The sequence below is a fragment of the Bos mutus genome, chromosome X (genome assembly GCF_027580195.1).
Source record: "Bos mutus isolate GX-2022 chromosome X, NWIPB_WYAK_1.1, whole genome shotgun sequence".
Lineage (NCBI taxonomy): Eukaryota > Metazoa > Chordata > Mammalia > Artiodactyla > Bovidae > Bos > Bos mutus.
Window position 1 is genome coordinate 62112531 of NC_091646.1, and position 16228 is coordinate 62128758.

Sequence of the window (16228 nt, forward strand, 5' to 3'; positions counted from 1 at the left end):
TATGCCCTTAGGGGAATTCAGAATGAAAAAAAAAAAAACAAAAAAACAGGACACTGCCCCTGGAAAATTAAGATGCGTATCTAAGGAATAATTTCAAGGCATTCAGACTTTTTCATCTTCCCATATATAGAAAAGCACTGAAATCATTAACTTGAGATGTTTGTTTTTTGTAATTAGCAATGTTTTTATATTGGACAACATGCTTTTCTTTTTTTTTTTTTTTTCAGCCAAAGCTCCTATATATCCTGGCTCCTCTCTTACCACTTTTCAACACTTTCTCAGAGGTATCTGAGAGGCTTTTTCCCAGGCTTTGGTTCTCAGTAAGCTTCCTACATAAAACATAACTCACAATTTTTAGGCTTTTTTTTTTTTTTTTTTTTTTTTACAGTTCACAGCTGTGATGTTCTTGTGAGACATCCAAGTGGAAGTATGACATAATAGTTGAATGCAATTATCTAGACCTCAGAGTAGATAGCTGATCTGGAGACAAACATTTAGAAGTCATCAGAATTTATATTGTACTTGAAGCCATGAAAATGAATATAAACATCTAATGAAAAAGTATAGTGAGAATTGAATGTCCAGGACCTAATACTGGAGAACTCTCCTATTTAGAGACCCAACAGAAAAGGATCATCCAGCAAATTCCCAGAAAGACAGAAACACTAAGAGGGTATGATGTTAAGAAAAGCAAAAAAGAAAACATTTCAAGAAAGAAGTTTTAAACTGTATGAAACTCTGCTGACAAGTTTTATAATGTTAGGACAAAAGACGTCATAACTTGGAATTTTGATGGTCTCCTGCATGGCAGGAAGATTCTTTACTATCTGAACTACCAGGGAAGCCCTTTGGAAGCCAGCAGAGACCTTTTGGCAAAAATAATTTTGGTGGAACAGTGAGGGCAGAATCCAAATTGTAGGTAAGTGGAACTGATAAACTGACACAATGTGTGAAGATAACTTAAGTGTGCTCAGTCATAGTGATAATAACAATATCATCTTATAAATACAAAGACTTTTAAATTTATATTATTATTTAATCTTTATAACAAAACAGCTCTGAAAGATAAGTCCTGTATCCTCTTTCTACAAAAAAAAAAAAAAAAAGAATACTGAGTAATCATTTAAATGTCTGAGATTAGAAAGCTCATCTGGAATGAAGTTGTGATTAGCAACCAGGTCTTGGATTTCAACTTTAGTACTCCTTTCCCCTCAAAAAGAATGGGGTAAAATTGGCCAAATCAGAATATTTCCATTATATCACAGACAGAAAACTACAAAGACATGTTCTATTGATAGTGTGCCAGGCACTCATTTACCTGAAGCATATCATGGCAATTTTATCAATATCTAAGAAAAAAAAAAAAAAATATATATATATATATATATAGTACTTTTGCCCTTTTCTCCCCAATGGGTCTTCATTCTCAAACAAAATTTAAATTTCTGCAAGTATTTTCACCACTAGATGGTACTAGAATAACATGAGAAGTTCTCCATTGTACAATTTGTCTACAACTGCAATCATCCAACAATATCCCTTCAAAACATCTGCTGCTACTGCTGCTAAGTCACTTCAGTCGTGTCCGACTCTGTGCAACCCCATAGACGGCAGCCCATCAGGCTCCACCGTCCCTGAGATTCTCCAGGCAAGAACACTGGAGCGGGTTGCCATTTCCTTCTCCAATGCATGAAAGTGAAAAGTGAAAGTGAAGTCGCTCAGTCGTGTCCGGCTCTTAGCGACCCCATGGACTGCAGACTACCAGGCTCCTCTGTCCATGGGATTTAAGTCCCCAGTTAGGGTCTTAAATAGATTATAGTACTAATCAATGGGAAAATGTAAATGTCAAATGATGAAGTCTCTAGGAGTAAGATGCATTTGAATACTTGGAGGAAATGTAAAATCAAAGGAGAATATTAGAGAGCTTCCCTGGTGACTCAGACAGTCAAGAGTCTGCCTACAGTGCAGGAGATCCGGGTTCAAATCCTGGATCGGGAAGATCTCCTGCAGAAGGGAATGGCAACCCACTCCAATATTCTTGCCTGGAGAATTCCATGGACAGAGGAGCCCAGTTAGCCCCAGGCCATGGGGTTGCAAACAGCCAAACATGACAGAGTGACTAACATTTCATTTCATTTCATGATGATTATTGATAAAGTATCAGAGATATTAAGTAATAATTCCAAAACATATAGGAATTGTCAGTTTATTCTTTAAAATGACTTTGTATTCTGAAGTAGCATTGTGCTACCTGACACATATCAAAGTGAAAATCAGTTAATCAAAAAAAGCACAATTTGATTAGGGACAGGTTTAATAAAATTCATTAAGTTTTCAATGAAATTTATAAATGCTCAATCTTAGTCATTTACAAACAAAATAAAACATTCAAAGCCTACGGAATTATCTCACCCATTCTAGAGATATAATTTTAAAGGGAAGCCTGCCAAATTCATATCTTCTGACTTGTCTTCTCCCACTACACACACACACACACACACATCCACCATCATTATTCTAGTTAAAACATTTTAGCCAAAATTTGAAATACTATCTCATTAAGTTGCTTAATAGGTTTTTAGATATTTTTTTCCAATATTCTTTTGGCCAGCTGTATAAAATCAAACTGTAGTAAATTGGGAATTAAAGAGAATAATGATATGGACAGGATAAAGAGAAAATTCAAGAGAAAAGCTTCTTTAGAATTAAATTCTTAAAGCATTTCATTTATTTCCTCCTCTGCACCTTACCTTTTTAAGTAGCTAAAATGCAAGTTTTACTTGTTGTAAAACTATTGGTGTCAGCTACTTAAATAAAAGGTACCTTCATCCATTCCCCTATTGCTTTAAAAAGAAATATCTCAGCTTCAGCAAATGTTCTGTTTAAGTTATGGTAAAGACTATTTCACATGCTATAATTGTCTCTCCTAAATATAACGCAGTTCAAGACCTAGAAAGAGAATGCTGGACCATTCATATCCATGTAAGTGGAAGATTTCAAATTGTACTATTTTGTTTTGTTTACCTGAACAATAACAGTAAAGAGGATAACAACTGTGGTTGCTGCAATGAAGAGCTTCTTTCTGGAAAACTCCGGGAGCAGAAAAACAAGGGAGAAACAGATTGCTCCCCTCAGACCTCCATAGGCTATAATAAATTGGTCCTTTCTGGTGACTGTATTCACATGACATTTGTTCACGAAGAAAGTCAGCACAAGAACTCCTAAATTTTTCAATAAGAAGAATATTTGAGTAATTAATCAACAGAAGGAAATGCTACAAATATGATAGTGTTAAACTAGATTGAAATTCTAAGGATTTGTAATGAATAATTTAAAAGCCTAAATGAGCTAAACTATTAAAAGGTTTATTTCCTCAGAGAGATTTCTTTAAACAGCTACATTTTATATTGTTTATGTTTTGGTTTTTCCTTTGATTCTTTTCATTTTTTTAGAATGAAAGCAGTGCATTTCTCTTCTTTAGGCCTATGTGGACTAATCCGGGGCATTCTGCAAATGTAGTCTCTACAAACAGAATATAACATTTCTCTTCAGTCTTATAAATGCTAGTGAGTAGACCCAACTAGTGAACTAAATGTTAAGTAATGTGACCTGTGTTGGTTTTAATCTTTAGTGAGCCAGGATTCCATATTCCTCAAGGCTTCAAAAACAAGATTTGTTTTTCCCCTGTCACCCAGAATCTAGAGTTCTGAGATTCAAGTCTCAGCCAAAGATTTTTACTTCTCACATTTGTTGGTAGTCTCAAAAAGTAGCCTTAAGCACAAGAGAAGTATTTTCTCATGTACCAGTACTATTTGAAGGGCGCCAGTTAAACTTTTGTCCCACAGATTTTACTCCCAGTGATTATGTTTTGAGTATCTTATTGTGAATGACTTTAGCAGATAATTTACCTCAAGACCAAAAAGGCAAAATTCCTTGCCAAGTGGGCTGAAAGTAGGGATTCTTACACAAAATTTGAGCTGAAATAAGTTGGCCAGCAGAAAATTTAGCCAAAATTGATTTGTTTGGAAAAAATATCATATCCTCTTCATTGTAGTATGGTATCAGCAATTTGGAGAGCCATGGGAGTAGTCTTGCAGCCTCTGTATATGACTAAGAATCTTGGTTCATTTTTCTGTTTTTAAAAACATTTTAATTCAATCGATATATTTTAAACAGTTCCAGAAAATGAAAGCATAGTCAAATTATTAGAGGAGTCATAATTAAAATAAATGAGAACTAAGTCCAGTGAAAGTATAAGATCTTTTAATTATCTTTTAAAAACTGTCTCTTTAGCTCTTTTAATTTTCTTTCATATTACTATAAAAGTAAAGGTAGCTTTTAGAGAAAAATACAAATATGCAAATGCAGCATATAGCACCTATATTCCCACCCATCCAGAGAAAATAATTCCTAACACTTTGGATAAAACCTTTCAAAGCCACACATGACTGTTTACATTATTATTATTTCTAATAATAACTACTTTATTGACACTTGAACATTTAATATGTTCCAATGATGCCTAAATATATGTAATAAAATTTCTAATCACTCTTATTTTGTATAGTTACCAGAATTCAAGGCTAGTGACATTATATTTGAGGCCAAGTTATCATTTTGATTAAATAGAAATTCATCCAGCATATTTTGAGTCAAATTGCATTTTGGACAACTGAGGTGAATTGCTTCAGTCATATTGACATTGTCAGAATGCTAACTTTATAATTTTATTATTCATTCTATGTGGATTCCCAAACCAAAGGAATGAAAATATTCCACTGAAACCTTCCAATTTAACAGACTTACAAAAAATATACATCATTTAATATAGCTAAAATCCAAAGGGGGGAAAAATATGGCCCCCTATGGCCTGTATTTAGCTCATCTTTCCTCTGTCTATTTAGGCACAAAATTAACCTAAATCATGATGGCTTAAAGGAAGTACAGATACTTCATTGATTTATGATAAAGATCTTTTCCTTTTCTCTTCTCATACCAGATGTAGCAATTTTCTACACATTATAATTTAGAAATAAAATGGTATTGGACAGAAGATTTGTTTCATCTCATGAATTTTCACACAAAGTTTCAAAAGGAAGGGGATATATGTATACCTATTGCTGATTCATGTTCAGGTTTGACAGAAAACAGCAAAATTCTGTAAAGCAATTATCCTTCAATAAGAAATTAATAAATTAAAAAAGATACATTTACAAACCTATAGAAATCCTGGTGTTCATCTTTAATGTTTGCTTTTACTAGGCCTTAAAATTTTACTACTCTTTTTTTTTTCAATTGAAATATAGTTGATTTATAGTGTTGTGTTATTTTTTTTGCACAGCAAAGTGGTTCACTTATACATATATATATTCTTTTTCATGTCCTTTTCCATTATGGTTTATTATAGGATATTGAATATAATTATCTGTACTATAAAGTAGGATGCTGTTGTTTATTTTATATATAGTAGTTTGTATCTGCTAATTCCAAACTCATGATTTATTCCTCTTCCCTCCCTTTTCTCCTTTGGTAACTATAGATCTCTTTCTATGTCTGTGAGTCTGTTTCATAAATAAGTTCATTTGTATCACATTTTAAATTCTACTTTTAAGTGATATCATATGACATAAATTTAGTATGATATAAACATACTAAACTTGGTATGATAACCTCTAAGTCTATCCATGTTACTGCAAATAGTATTCATTCTCTTCTATGGCTGAGCAGTATTCCATTGTATACATGTACCAAATCTTCTTTATCCATCCATCTGTCAATAGACATTTATGTTGCTTCTATGTCTTGGCTATTATAAATAGTGCTGCAATGAACATTGGGGTGCATGTACCTTTTTGAATTATGGTTTTCTCCAGATATATGCCCAGGAGTGGGATTGCTGGATCATATGATAGCTTTGTTTTTAGATTTCTGAGGAAACTCCATATCATTCTCCATAGTAGTTGTACCAATTTACATTCCCACCAAAAGTGACTGAGATTTCCCTTTTCTCAATCCCCTCTCCAGTATTTGTTATCTGTAGATTTTTAATGATGGTTATTTTCACCAATGTGAAATGCTATCTCATTGTAGTTTTGATTTGTATTTCTCTAATAATTAACATCCACTGACTCAATGGACATGAATTTGAGAAAACTCAGGAAGATAGTGGAGAACAGAGGAGCCTGGTGTGCTGCAGTCCATGGGGTGGCAAAGAGTTGGACATGACTCAGTGACTTAGCAATAATTAGCAATTTTGAGCATCTTTTCATGTGCCTATTGTCCATCTGTATGTCTTCTTTGGAGAAATGTCTGTTTAGGTCTTCTGCCCATTTTTTGATTGAGTTGTTTTTTGTCATTGAGTTATACATTTGTATATTTTGTATTTGTATATTTTGGAATTTGTATTTGTGTATTTTAGAATTTGTATTTGTATTTGTATATTTTGCTTTTGTATATTTTGGAATTTGTATTTGTATATTTTAGAATTTGTATTTGTATTTGTATATTTTGGAATTTGTATTTGTATTTGTATATTTTGGAAATTAATCCCTTGTCAGTCACACCATTTGCAAATATTTTATCCCATTCCATAGACTGTCTTTTTGTTTTGCTTATGGTTTCTTTTGCTGTGCAAAAGCTTCTAAATTTGATTCAGTCCCATTCATTTATTTCTGCTTTTATTTCTATTGCTTTGGGAGACTGTAGGTCTTAACATTTTATAGGAAAACATTTTCGGTTATTCTTGGCATTTTTGTTTCCATCAGCTATTTTTTTATAGCACATGAGCACAAAGTAGACTTTTTGTTCAATTTTATTTAAAAAGACATTTAGATTAAAAATAATATTTTATAATTCTAGTGAGATTTTCCAGTGGGCTCAGAATAAATTAGAAATTGCCTTCTGTGAACTTGCATAACATTTAGCTTATAGTTTCACTGTTAATGCCAACCTAAATACATTTCAATAGACAATAAAGCATACTCTGGCCAGTCTTATTATTCATTCTTAAAATTACAAGCAAATTCCCTAATGTCCCCCTTAGTGTTGCTAGGGTAAGGTTCATAGTCTCCAAAGAAAGGTCTACAATGATTTTGTTCATGTGTTGAGGATGTGGAAAATAGAGATAGAAATGTCAAAAAATATGATAAACCATAAACTGCATTCCTATATACACTACAACGTGTAAGATTAAAGAGACAGCTCAGTTTAAGTAACAATTAAGCTGTGGAGTAAATATTTTTTTTTAATGTAAACACTGGGTTAGAAGAGGGTTTGCAGGCCTGCGTGGGTACTCAGTCATTTCCAATTCCTTGTGACCCCATGGACTGCAGCCAGCCAGCCAGGTTCCTCCATCTATGGAATTTTCCAGACAAGAACACTGAAGGGGGTTGCCATTTCCTGCTCCAGGGATCTTCCCTATCTATGGATCAAATTCAGGTCTTTTGCATCTCCTGCATTGGAGGCAGATCCTTTACCACTGGTGTCACCTGGAAAGCCCAATAATAGTAGTATTAAAGTGTACCAGGCTGTATGCTAAACTCTTTGATTACATTGTATCATATAATTCTCACAATAGTTGGCAAAAGTTTATAGTGTCAACGATTCTCATTTTACAGTTAAGGACTGTTACTGCTAGCATGATTATATGATTTTTTTTCAAAGTCAAAAGGCTATGTAGTGAAGCTAGAATTTGAACTCAGTCTGATTTTAGAGCCAGTTTCTTAACCTTGCTATTATGGAGCCCCTGCATAAGTGAAGAATAGAAAACAGTCTACTTATGAGAAGTAAAGCAAATAAACATATTGGAATTTTAAATTTCTTGTTTCTAATGCAATCTCAAAACAAGCTGACACATTTTACATAAAAAAGCAATGTTCACCATACCTAATGCTCTCCAAATAAGACAGAAAATGACAGTGAAACAAATATAAGGCCAGTTCCATTCGTGGTTATTTCCAATGGTAGAAACACCAAGGAAGATGAAGATAAGAGTGTCACTAACACTGCTCCACATCTTCATGAAGTACTTGATAGTGGTATGGGATTTCTGAGAAATGTTAGCTTCCACATAGCGTTTCATGCTCATAGCACAGGCAATAATTCTAAAGAAGAGGGGAAAAAATGTGTAAGAGTAAATATTTGCATTTAACTTTAAGAGAAAGTGATCACACAAATGTTGTTGAGGACTAAACTAGGGTCTCTGTTACTCTAGATGCCTTACTCCATTCCAGAACATAAAAAAAAAAAAAAAAACAATGCCATTTCCTCAGAATTTATACAATAACATTTCTAAGACAATCAAACGCTTAATTTTCAAAATAAATGACAGCTTCTGTGTCCTTTTGTGTGCTGAGAATAATGTATCTGCTTTATCATCTTTAACATTGTCTAATAAGTCAGTCATTCAGCGTTTAGTCACTCAGTTTTGTCCGACTCTTTGCAACGCCATGGACCCTAGCCTGCTAGTCTCCTCTGTCCATGGGATTCTCCAGGCAAGAATACTGGATGGGTATCCACTCCCTTATGCAGGGGATCTTCCTGTCCCAGGGCTCAGACCCAGGTCTCCATCATTGCAGGCAAATTCTTTGTAGTCTGAGCCACCAGGGAAGCCCACTGCCTAATCAGTCTTCTTTAAATAGGGTTGCACTGACAGGTTCTAATAATTAGTTGGCAGCAAATATGCTAAGAGGCAAGGGCTAATATGAGAAATAACACATACTTGTAGCCTCTAAAGCACTACTGTTATAAATAAAGCAATTTTTGATAGTCAGGGAGTGTTTTACTGTTTTATTCGATTCACTATGCTTTCAAGATTATGTTGTTATATTCCTGTTGAATAATCTTTTCCAAGCCTTACTCTAGAGTATTTCGTTGCACCTTTCAATCCACCAAAATGATTTATTGCCTTCCCACTGTTATTAATTTAAGGGTCAGATATTTAGATATTTTCTTAACAACTGGGGAGCGGGGAAGGGAGAAAAACATTGTATATGAGATGAGCAATAACCTATTGCCACCCCATGATAAATTATTTTTAAATTACTCTCTGCTGAAGACGTGGGGAGGAGTGATAGATATGCACACAATTGCATGAATTTTAGAGAAGAAACATGTTCTACTACCTCTAATACAGCCTTTCAAAATGCAAAACTCCCAGAAAATGGCTCACATTAAAAGCCTTAAGGGTAAGAATGCCAAACTAGGAATCTGAGACACAGTCAGAGAAGAATATGGGTCAGCTTTGTAAATCTACGTTTTTGCTCAGGACTAGTCCAGACTATACAAACAATAATAAATCTTGTGATACTCAAGGTATAAAAACCATGAGCTGCTAATCCTTAGTTTAAACCAATCTACACTGAAAATGGTCAAAGGATTACCATACGAATAACACAAAGTAGTAGGTAAAGCAGTGTTGAGCAAGGATCTAGATGTATAGATATACATTATTTTTCTATTTTATATGTATATATATATATATATGTATATATATACATACACACACACACACACACACACACACACATATATATATATATATATAACTGAATCACTTTATGTACACTTAAAACTAACATAATATTGTAAATGTACTATAATCCAATAAAGTTTTTAAACATTTCAGTTTTGGTTAAACCTGCACTCACAAAGGAGAGTTTAAAAGACTGATTCACCTTCAGCTCCCTTAATATCAGTAATAACTGATTGACATTTCTACTTATAGTTACCACAAGCCCTCTTGGATTGCTTCAGCCAGATTAAACCCAGGGAATTCAGTTAGAGGCACACTGATTTAAGATAGTTAATGATTTAAAATGCCAGTAAGTGTAGCTAACATATGTATGTGCTTATTTTGTGGCAACTATGTCTTACAGGTATTTTATCTATTTTATCTCAGTTAATTTTCACAATCATATTTATGAGATAGACATTGTTACTATTGCTATGTCACAGGTGAATGAGGCCAGGAGAAATTAAATAACTTTCTTAAGATCACTTGGCTTGAAAGTAGCAGCTCTGGGATTGAATCTAATCAGTCTCTAGAGCCCACGTCCTTGACCACCTTGATATATATTTTAAATATACACAATATATTTCATTTGTGTGAATGATGATCAATGTTTTTTTAAGTGTGACATATTTAATCAACATGATGTTTTACTTTTCCATTTGTTTCGGAAGTTGGTTACCTTTCTTATTGACTTGCTTTTTATTTTTCTATCATTAATTGGGTATTGAAATACTCTGACATTCAGCATCAGCCCAATATAAACCCCTCTTTTTTTTTTTTTAAGAAACAATATTAACTGTTTCACTTTGAAAGAAATAGAATAAGAAGCTTCTCTGACTTTTCATTTCTTTTCTCCTCACAACAGCTTACATAAAAACCAATACAATATTGTAAAGTTAAAAAATAAAATTAAAAAAAAGACTTTTTCAGTTCATAATTTCAATTTTTGAAGAGATAATTTCAAATTATTTATTATACTTAAAATCAAGTATTATTACCAACATATGTTGGTTTTCTCTTTCAAGTTGCATTTTTCTTTCTAGTAAATTTAGTTCTAAAGAGATGTCTTTCCTGCCATTGTTACCTAGTGTTCCTTCCTTTGGATTTTTTTCCAGAAACTGGAAGAGTTCCATGATGAAGTTCAGTGTTCTAGGCCAACAGTTTTTAATGTTTTTAATTGCTCTATTTTCATTTTACTCTCAACTACTTTAGGTAAATAGGCTTGGTCAACTAGTAAATTACGAGCCTTTTAAAATGTAATAGACAACTATCTGCTCTCAATCTTTTGTAGAATTTTCCTTTCAGTTATAGTTCTTTGGGCAAATTTTGAAGGCAAAAACTGAGTTCCTGTATAAGTGTAGGTGTCTCATGAATGACCAGTTTTATTTGGCTATTGAAATTTTATTTTTTTAATATATTTTAAAACAATTCCTGGATAATGTTTGAAATATCTAAAATAATTGGGAATCAAAAGCTTTAAGTGAACTGTCAAGTGCTAATTAAACTCAATAGAATGTATTCCCTTAATACTTTCACTATGTTTAATAATTTTTTCTAAAAATAGCATTTGGTTACTTGATAAATATCATAAATTTCTTGTTTTCCAACCTGTTACATGCAGGTTTTATTCTCATATCCTATTCTGTTAAAAAAAAAGAAAAGAAAGAAAGAAAAGAAAGCAGCTCAATAGCCACAAAGGTCCATTCTTGTGGGTCAATTTGTGATTCTTTGAGAGAAATGGAATAATGAAAATCTCAGAGTAAGATTTACATAGAGGATGAGCTGAAATCCCTGAAATACTACATGCTGCCTGGTGTCTTTTGGCACAAGAAAGTTCTTCATTTGCATCTTTGATTATCTTAGGTTTGGTAACTAATTAAAATATTACCCAGAATATATTATTGCCAACTTACACGCACTATGACCACATCTAAAGCAATTCACAGTTGATAAACTGCTTAATATTTACTGAGAGGTATGGTGCATTGTGTGATTTTCACCCCAAACAAGTCCCTACTCTGAATCACTTTATGATCTTAAGAAAAAAAAAAATGTCACTCTGACAGTACATATATTAAGTTAGAAATACAATTTGCATATAAATTAATTATTTTTAAAGATAAATTGTATTTTTCTTTCTTGTCTGTTTTCTACCATGTTATTGTTCAGTCACTCAGTCATGTCTGACTCTTTGTGACCCCATGGGCTGCAGCACAACAGCCTTCCCTGTCTTTCATCATCTCCTGGAGCTTGCTCAAACTCATGTCCATTGAGTTAGTGATGCCATTCAACCATCTCAACCTCTGTCGTCCCCTCTCCTCCTTCCTTTAATCTTTCCCAACATCAGGGTCTTTTCCAATGAGTCAGTTATTTGCATGAGGTGGCTAAACTCATGGAGCTTCAGCTTCAGCATCAGTACCTCTAATGTATATTCAGGGTTTATTTTCTTTAGGATTGATTGGTTTGATCCCCTTGCAGTCCAAGGGACTCTCAAGAGTCTTCTCCAACACCACAGTTCAAAAGCATCAGTTCTTTGGTGCTCAGCCTTCCTTATGGTCCAACTCTCACATTCATACTTGACTACTGGAAAAGTCATGGCTTTGACTATATGGACCTTTGTCAGCAAAGTAACGGCTCTGCTTTCTAATGTGTTAAACAAGATGGCAGAGTAGAAGGATGTGTGCTAATCTTCTCCATTGAAGACTCCAAAATTGCAGCTCACTGCTGAACAACTTTTACAAAATGTTGGGTCCCACCAAAAAAAAAAAAAAAAAGATAACCCATGTCCAAGGGCAAAGGAGAAGTGCCAAGAAGATGGTAGGAGGGGTGACATAGCATTTAGAATCAAACTCCATATCCACCAGAGATGCTCAGAGGGCTCAAACAAAACCTTGTGAACACCAGGATGCAAGGACCCCACAAGAGACTCATCCAGACATGCCCTTGAGAGGGTAACAGGCAGGAAGGCCAGGGGTCTCCAAAAGGAGAAAATAGCCTGCAAGTGTCATATTTTTATCTCTCTTAAGCAGCAGGAGGAAACAAACTAGCGATATTTTTTCCTTCTCCATACAAATTTAAAAAGAGGTTTCTCTTAAAATACTCTGTTGCCATGACACCTGGTTTCACCTGAAGTTAACTATTCTCAAACCTAGAGATAATCAATGCATTTCTCTTATAGAAATGTTTACCTTAAACTATGCTAATATACTATGCATTTACCCCAAACTCTATCTTCAAGTCGGTTCTGCCTCTTGGCTCAGAACCTACTTGACAAACCAGTATGTTATATTCAGATATTGTTCCCCTAATCTATGTAAATTAAACTATTTGTATGGTGATCTGCTCTTCTTCAAGATTCAAGTTAATCATTTTATGGCCCAGATGAACCATTTGGTGCAAAGATAATCCCAAAATGCATCTTATGGGTAAGGGGTTTGGTGCCATTCTGAGTTTTAAGACATTCCTTTCTTTCATTAACAGACTGCTAATGACTGTATAACATCCAGCTGAAGACTAGCAGAGGGGTACTCTTTCTGCCCCCTTCTGATGCCTATGTCAGAAGCTTTCTCTATCTCCTTTATACTTTAATAAAACTTTATTCCATAAAAGCTCTGAGTGATCAAGCCTCGTCTCTGGCCCTGGATTGAATTCTTCTCCTCTGGGGGCCAAGAATCCTGGCATCTCTGCATGGTTCAACAACAACCTTTCACTCTTGAGTGTTTAAGTGTCTCTTGCAGAGGCATGGGTCAGCAGTGGCCTGGCACAGCGACAGGGGCACTGGCTGCAGCAGATCTAGAAGGCATGGTGTGTGAGCCCCACCATAGAGCCCCTGAGCAGACAACTCACAAACTGGAGAACAATTATACCACTTAAGTTTTGTTGTGAAATTTCTAGGGCCCACAGTAGATTTCCCAACCTGGGGATCTGGCAAAGGGACTGAGAAGCCCCGGGGAATTTGACTTTGAAGGCCAGTGGGATTTGATTACAGAATGTCCAGAGAACTGGGGAAACAGACTCTTAGAGGGCACAAACAAAACATTGTGCACACCAGGACCCAGGAGAAAGGAGCAGTGACCCCACAAGAGACTGAGATTGGCTTGCCTATGAGTGTCCAGGAGTCTCCAGCTGTGGCATGGGTTGACAGCGGACTGCCGTGGGGTCAGGGGCACTGAATACAACAGTCCTGGCATAATACCTCTTGAAGGAGGTCACCATTACTGCCATTGTGCCTACCATAGTTTGGCCTCAGGCAAAACTACAGGAAGGGAACACAGCCCCACCCATCAACAGAAAATTGGATTAAAGATTTACTAATCATGGCCAGGCCCATCAGACCCAGACACAGATTCACCCACAGCCAGTCCCTGCCATCAGGAAGCTTCCACAAGCATCTTATCTTTATCCATCAAAAGACAGACAGAATGGAAACAACAATTAAAAAAAAACTAACTAAACTGATTGCTTTGATTATAGCCTTGTCTGATTTAATGAAACTATGAGCCATGCCATGTAGGGCCACCTAAGATAGATGGGTCATATGGAGAGTTCTGACAAAACATGGGCCACTGGAGAAGGGAATGGTAAACCACTTCAGTATTCTTGCCTTGAGGACCCCATGAACAGGATGAAAAGGCAAAAAGATATGTCACTGAAAGATGAACTCCTTAGGTCAGTAAGTGCCCAATATGCTACTGGAGAAGAGTGGAGAAATAACCCCAGAAAGAATGAAGGGATGGAGGCAAAGCGAAAACCACACCCAGTTGTGGATGTGACTGGTGATAGAAATAAAGTTCAATTCTATAAAGAACAATATTGCATAGGAACCTGGGATCTTAAGTCCATGAAGCATGGTAAATTGGAAGTGGTCAAACAGGAGATGGCAAAAGTGAACATCAACATTTTAGGATTCAGTGAATTAAAATGAACCAGAATGGGTGAATTTATCTAATGACACTATATCTATTACTGTGGGCAGGAATCCCTTAGAAGAAATGAGTAGCCCACATAGTCAACAAAAGAGTCTGAAATGCAGTACTTGGGTCTAATCTCAAAAATGACAGAATTATATTTGTTCATTTCAAAGGCAAACCATTCAGTATCACAGCAATCCAAGTCTATGCCCCAACCACTAATGCCAAAAAAGGTGAAGTTGAATGGTTTTATGAAAAGCTATGAGACTTTCTAGAACTAACAACAACAAAAGATGTCCTTTTCTTCATACAGGACTGGAAGGTAACAGTAGGAAGTCAAGAGGTACCTGGAGTAGCAGGCAAGTTTGGCCTTGGAGTACGAAATGAAGCAGGGCAAAGGCTAACAGAGTTTTGCCAAGAGAATGAACTGGTCATAGCAAACACTCTCTTCCAACAACACAAGAGAACACTCTACATATGGACATCAGCAGAAAGTCAAAACAATCAGATTGTTTATATTATTTGCAGCCAAAAATGGAGAATCTCTACACTGTCAGCCAAAACAAGACAGGGAGCTGACTACAGCTCAGATCATGAACTCCTTATTGCAAAATTCAGACTTAAATTGAAGAAAGTATGGGAAATGATTAGGCCATTCAGGTATGAACTAAATCAAATTCCTTCTGATTATACAGTGGAAGTGACAAACAGATTCAAGTGATTAGATCTGATAGACAGAGTGCCTGGAGAACTATGGACAGAGGTTCGTGACATTGTGCAGGATGTGGTGATCAAGACCATACCCCAAAAAAATAAATGCAAAAAGGCAAAATAGTTGTCTGAGGAGGCCTTACAAAGAGCTGAGTAAAGAAGAGAAGTGAAAGGCAAAGGAGAAAAGGAAAGATATACCCATATGAATGCAGATTTCCAAAGAATAACAAAGAGAAACAAGAAAGCCTTTTTAAGTGAACAACACAAATAAATAGAGGAAAACAATAGAGATCTCTTCAAGAAAATTGGAGATACCAAGGGAACATTTCATGCAAAAGTGGGCACAATAAAGAACAGAAACAGTAAGGACATAACAGAAGCAGAAGATATTAAGAAGAGTGGACAAGAATACACAGAAAAATTCTTCAAAATTATCTCATTGACTCAGAAAACACAATGGTGTGATCACTCACCTAGCGTCAGACATCTTGGAGTATGAAGTCAAGTGGGCCTTAGGAAGCATCACTATGAGCAAAATTAGTGAAAATGATGGAATTTAAGCTGGGCTATTTCAAATCCTAAAAGATGATGCTGTGAAAGTGCTTCACTCAATATGCCAGAAAATTTGGAAAACTCAGCAGTGGCCACAGGACTGGGAATGGTCAATTGAAATCCCAACCCCAAAGAAAACCAATGCCAAAGAATATTCAAACTACCACACGATTGCTCTCATTTCACATGCTAGCAAGGCCATGCTCAAAATGCTTCAAGCTAAGCTTCAATAGTATGTGGAACGAGAACTTACAGATATACAATCCGGATATAGAAAAGACAGAGGAACCAGAGATCAAATTGCCAACATTCGTTGGATCGTAGAAAAAGCAAGAGAATTCCAGAAAAACATCCATCTACTTCTGCTTCGTTGAGTACACTTACGCCTTTGACTGTGTGGCTCACAACTGTGGGAAATTCTTAAAGAGATGGGAATACCAGACCACGTTACCTGCCTCCTTCAAAACCTGTATGCAGGTCAAGAAGCAACAGTGAGAATCAGACATCAAATGTCAGACTGGTTTCAAATTGTGAAAAGAGTACA

General features: G+C 35.5%; 1 protein-coding gene across 2 annotated transcripts in view; it reads right to left on the bottom strand.

Annotated features, from left to right (window-relative positions):
* Window positions 1–16228, bottom strand: part of LOC102284519 (sodium/hydrogen exchanger 2) — a 125129-nt gene that overhangs the window by 32896 nt on the left and 76005 nt on the right. For both annotated transcript variants that reach the window (XM_070366039.1, XM_070366037.1), the window contains exons 6-7: window positions 7885–8102; window positions 3025–3221 (exon numbers count right to left, since the gene is read on the bottom strand). In XM_070366039.1, the coding sequence (XP_070222140.1) occupies window positions 3025–3221; window positions 7885–8102 (415 nt within the window). The remainder of the gene's footprint in view (window positions 1–3024; window positions 3222–7884; window positions 8103–16228) is intronic.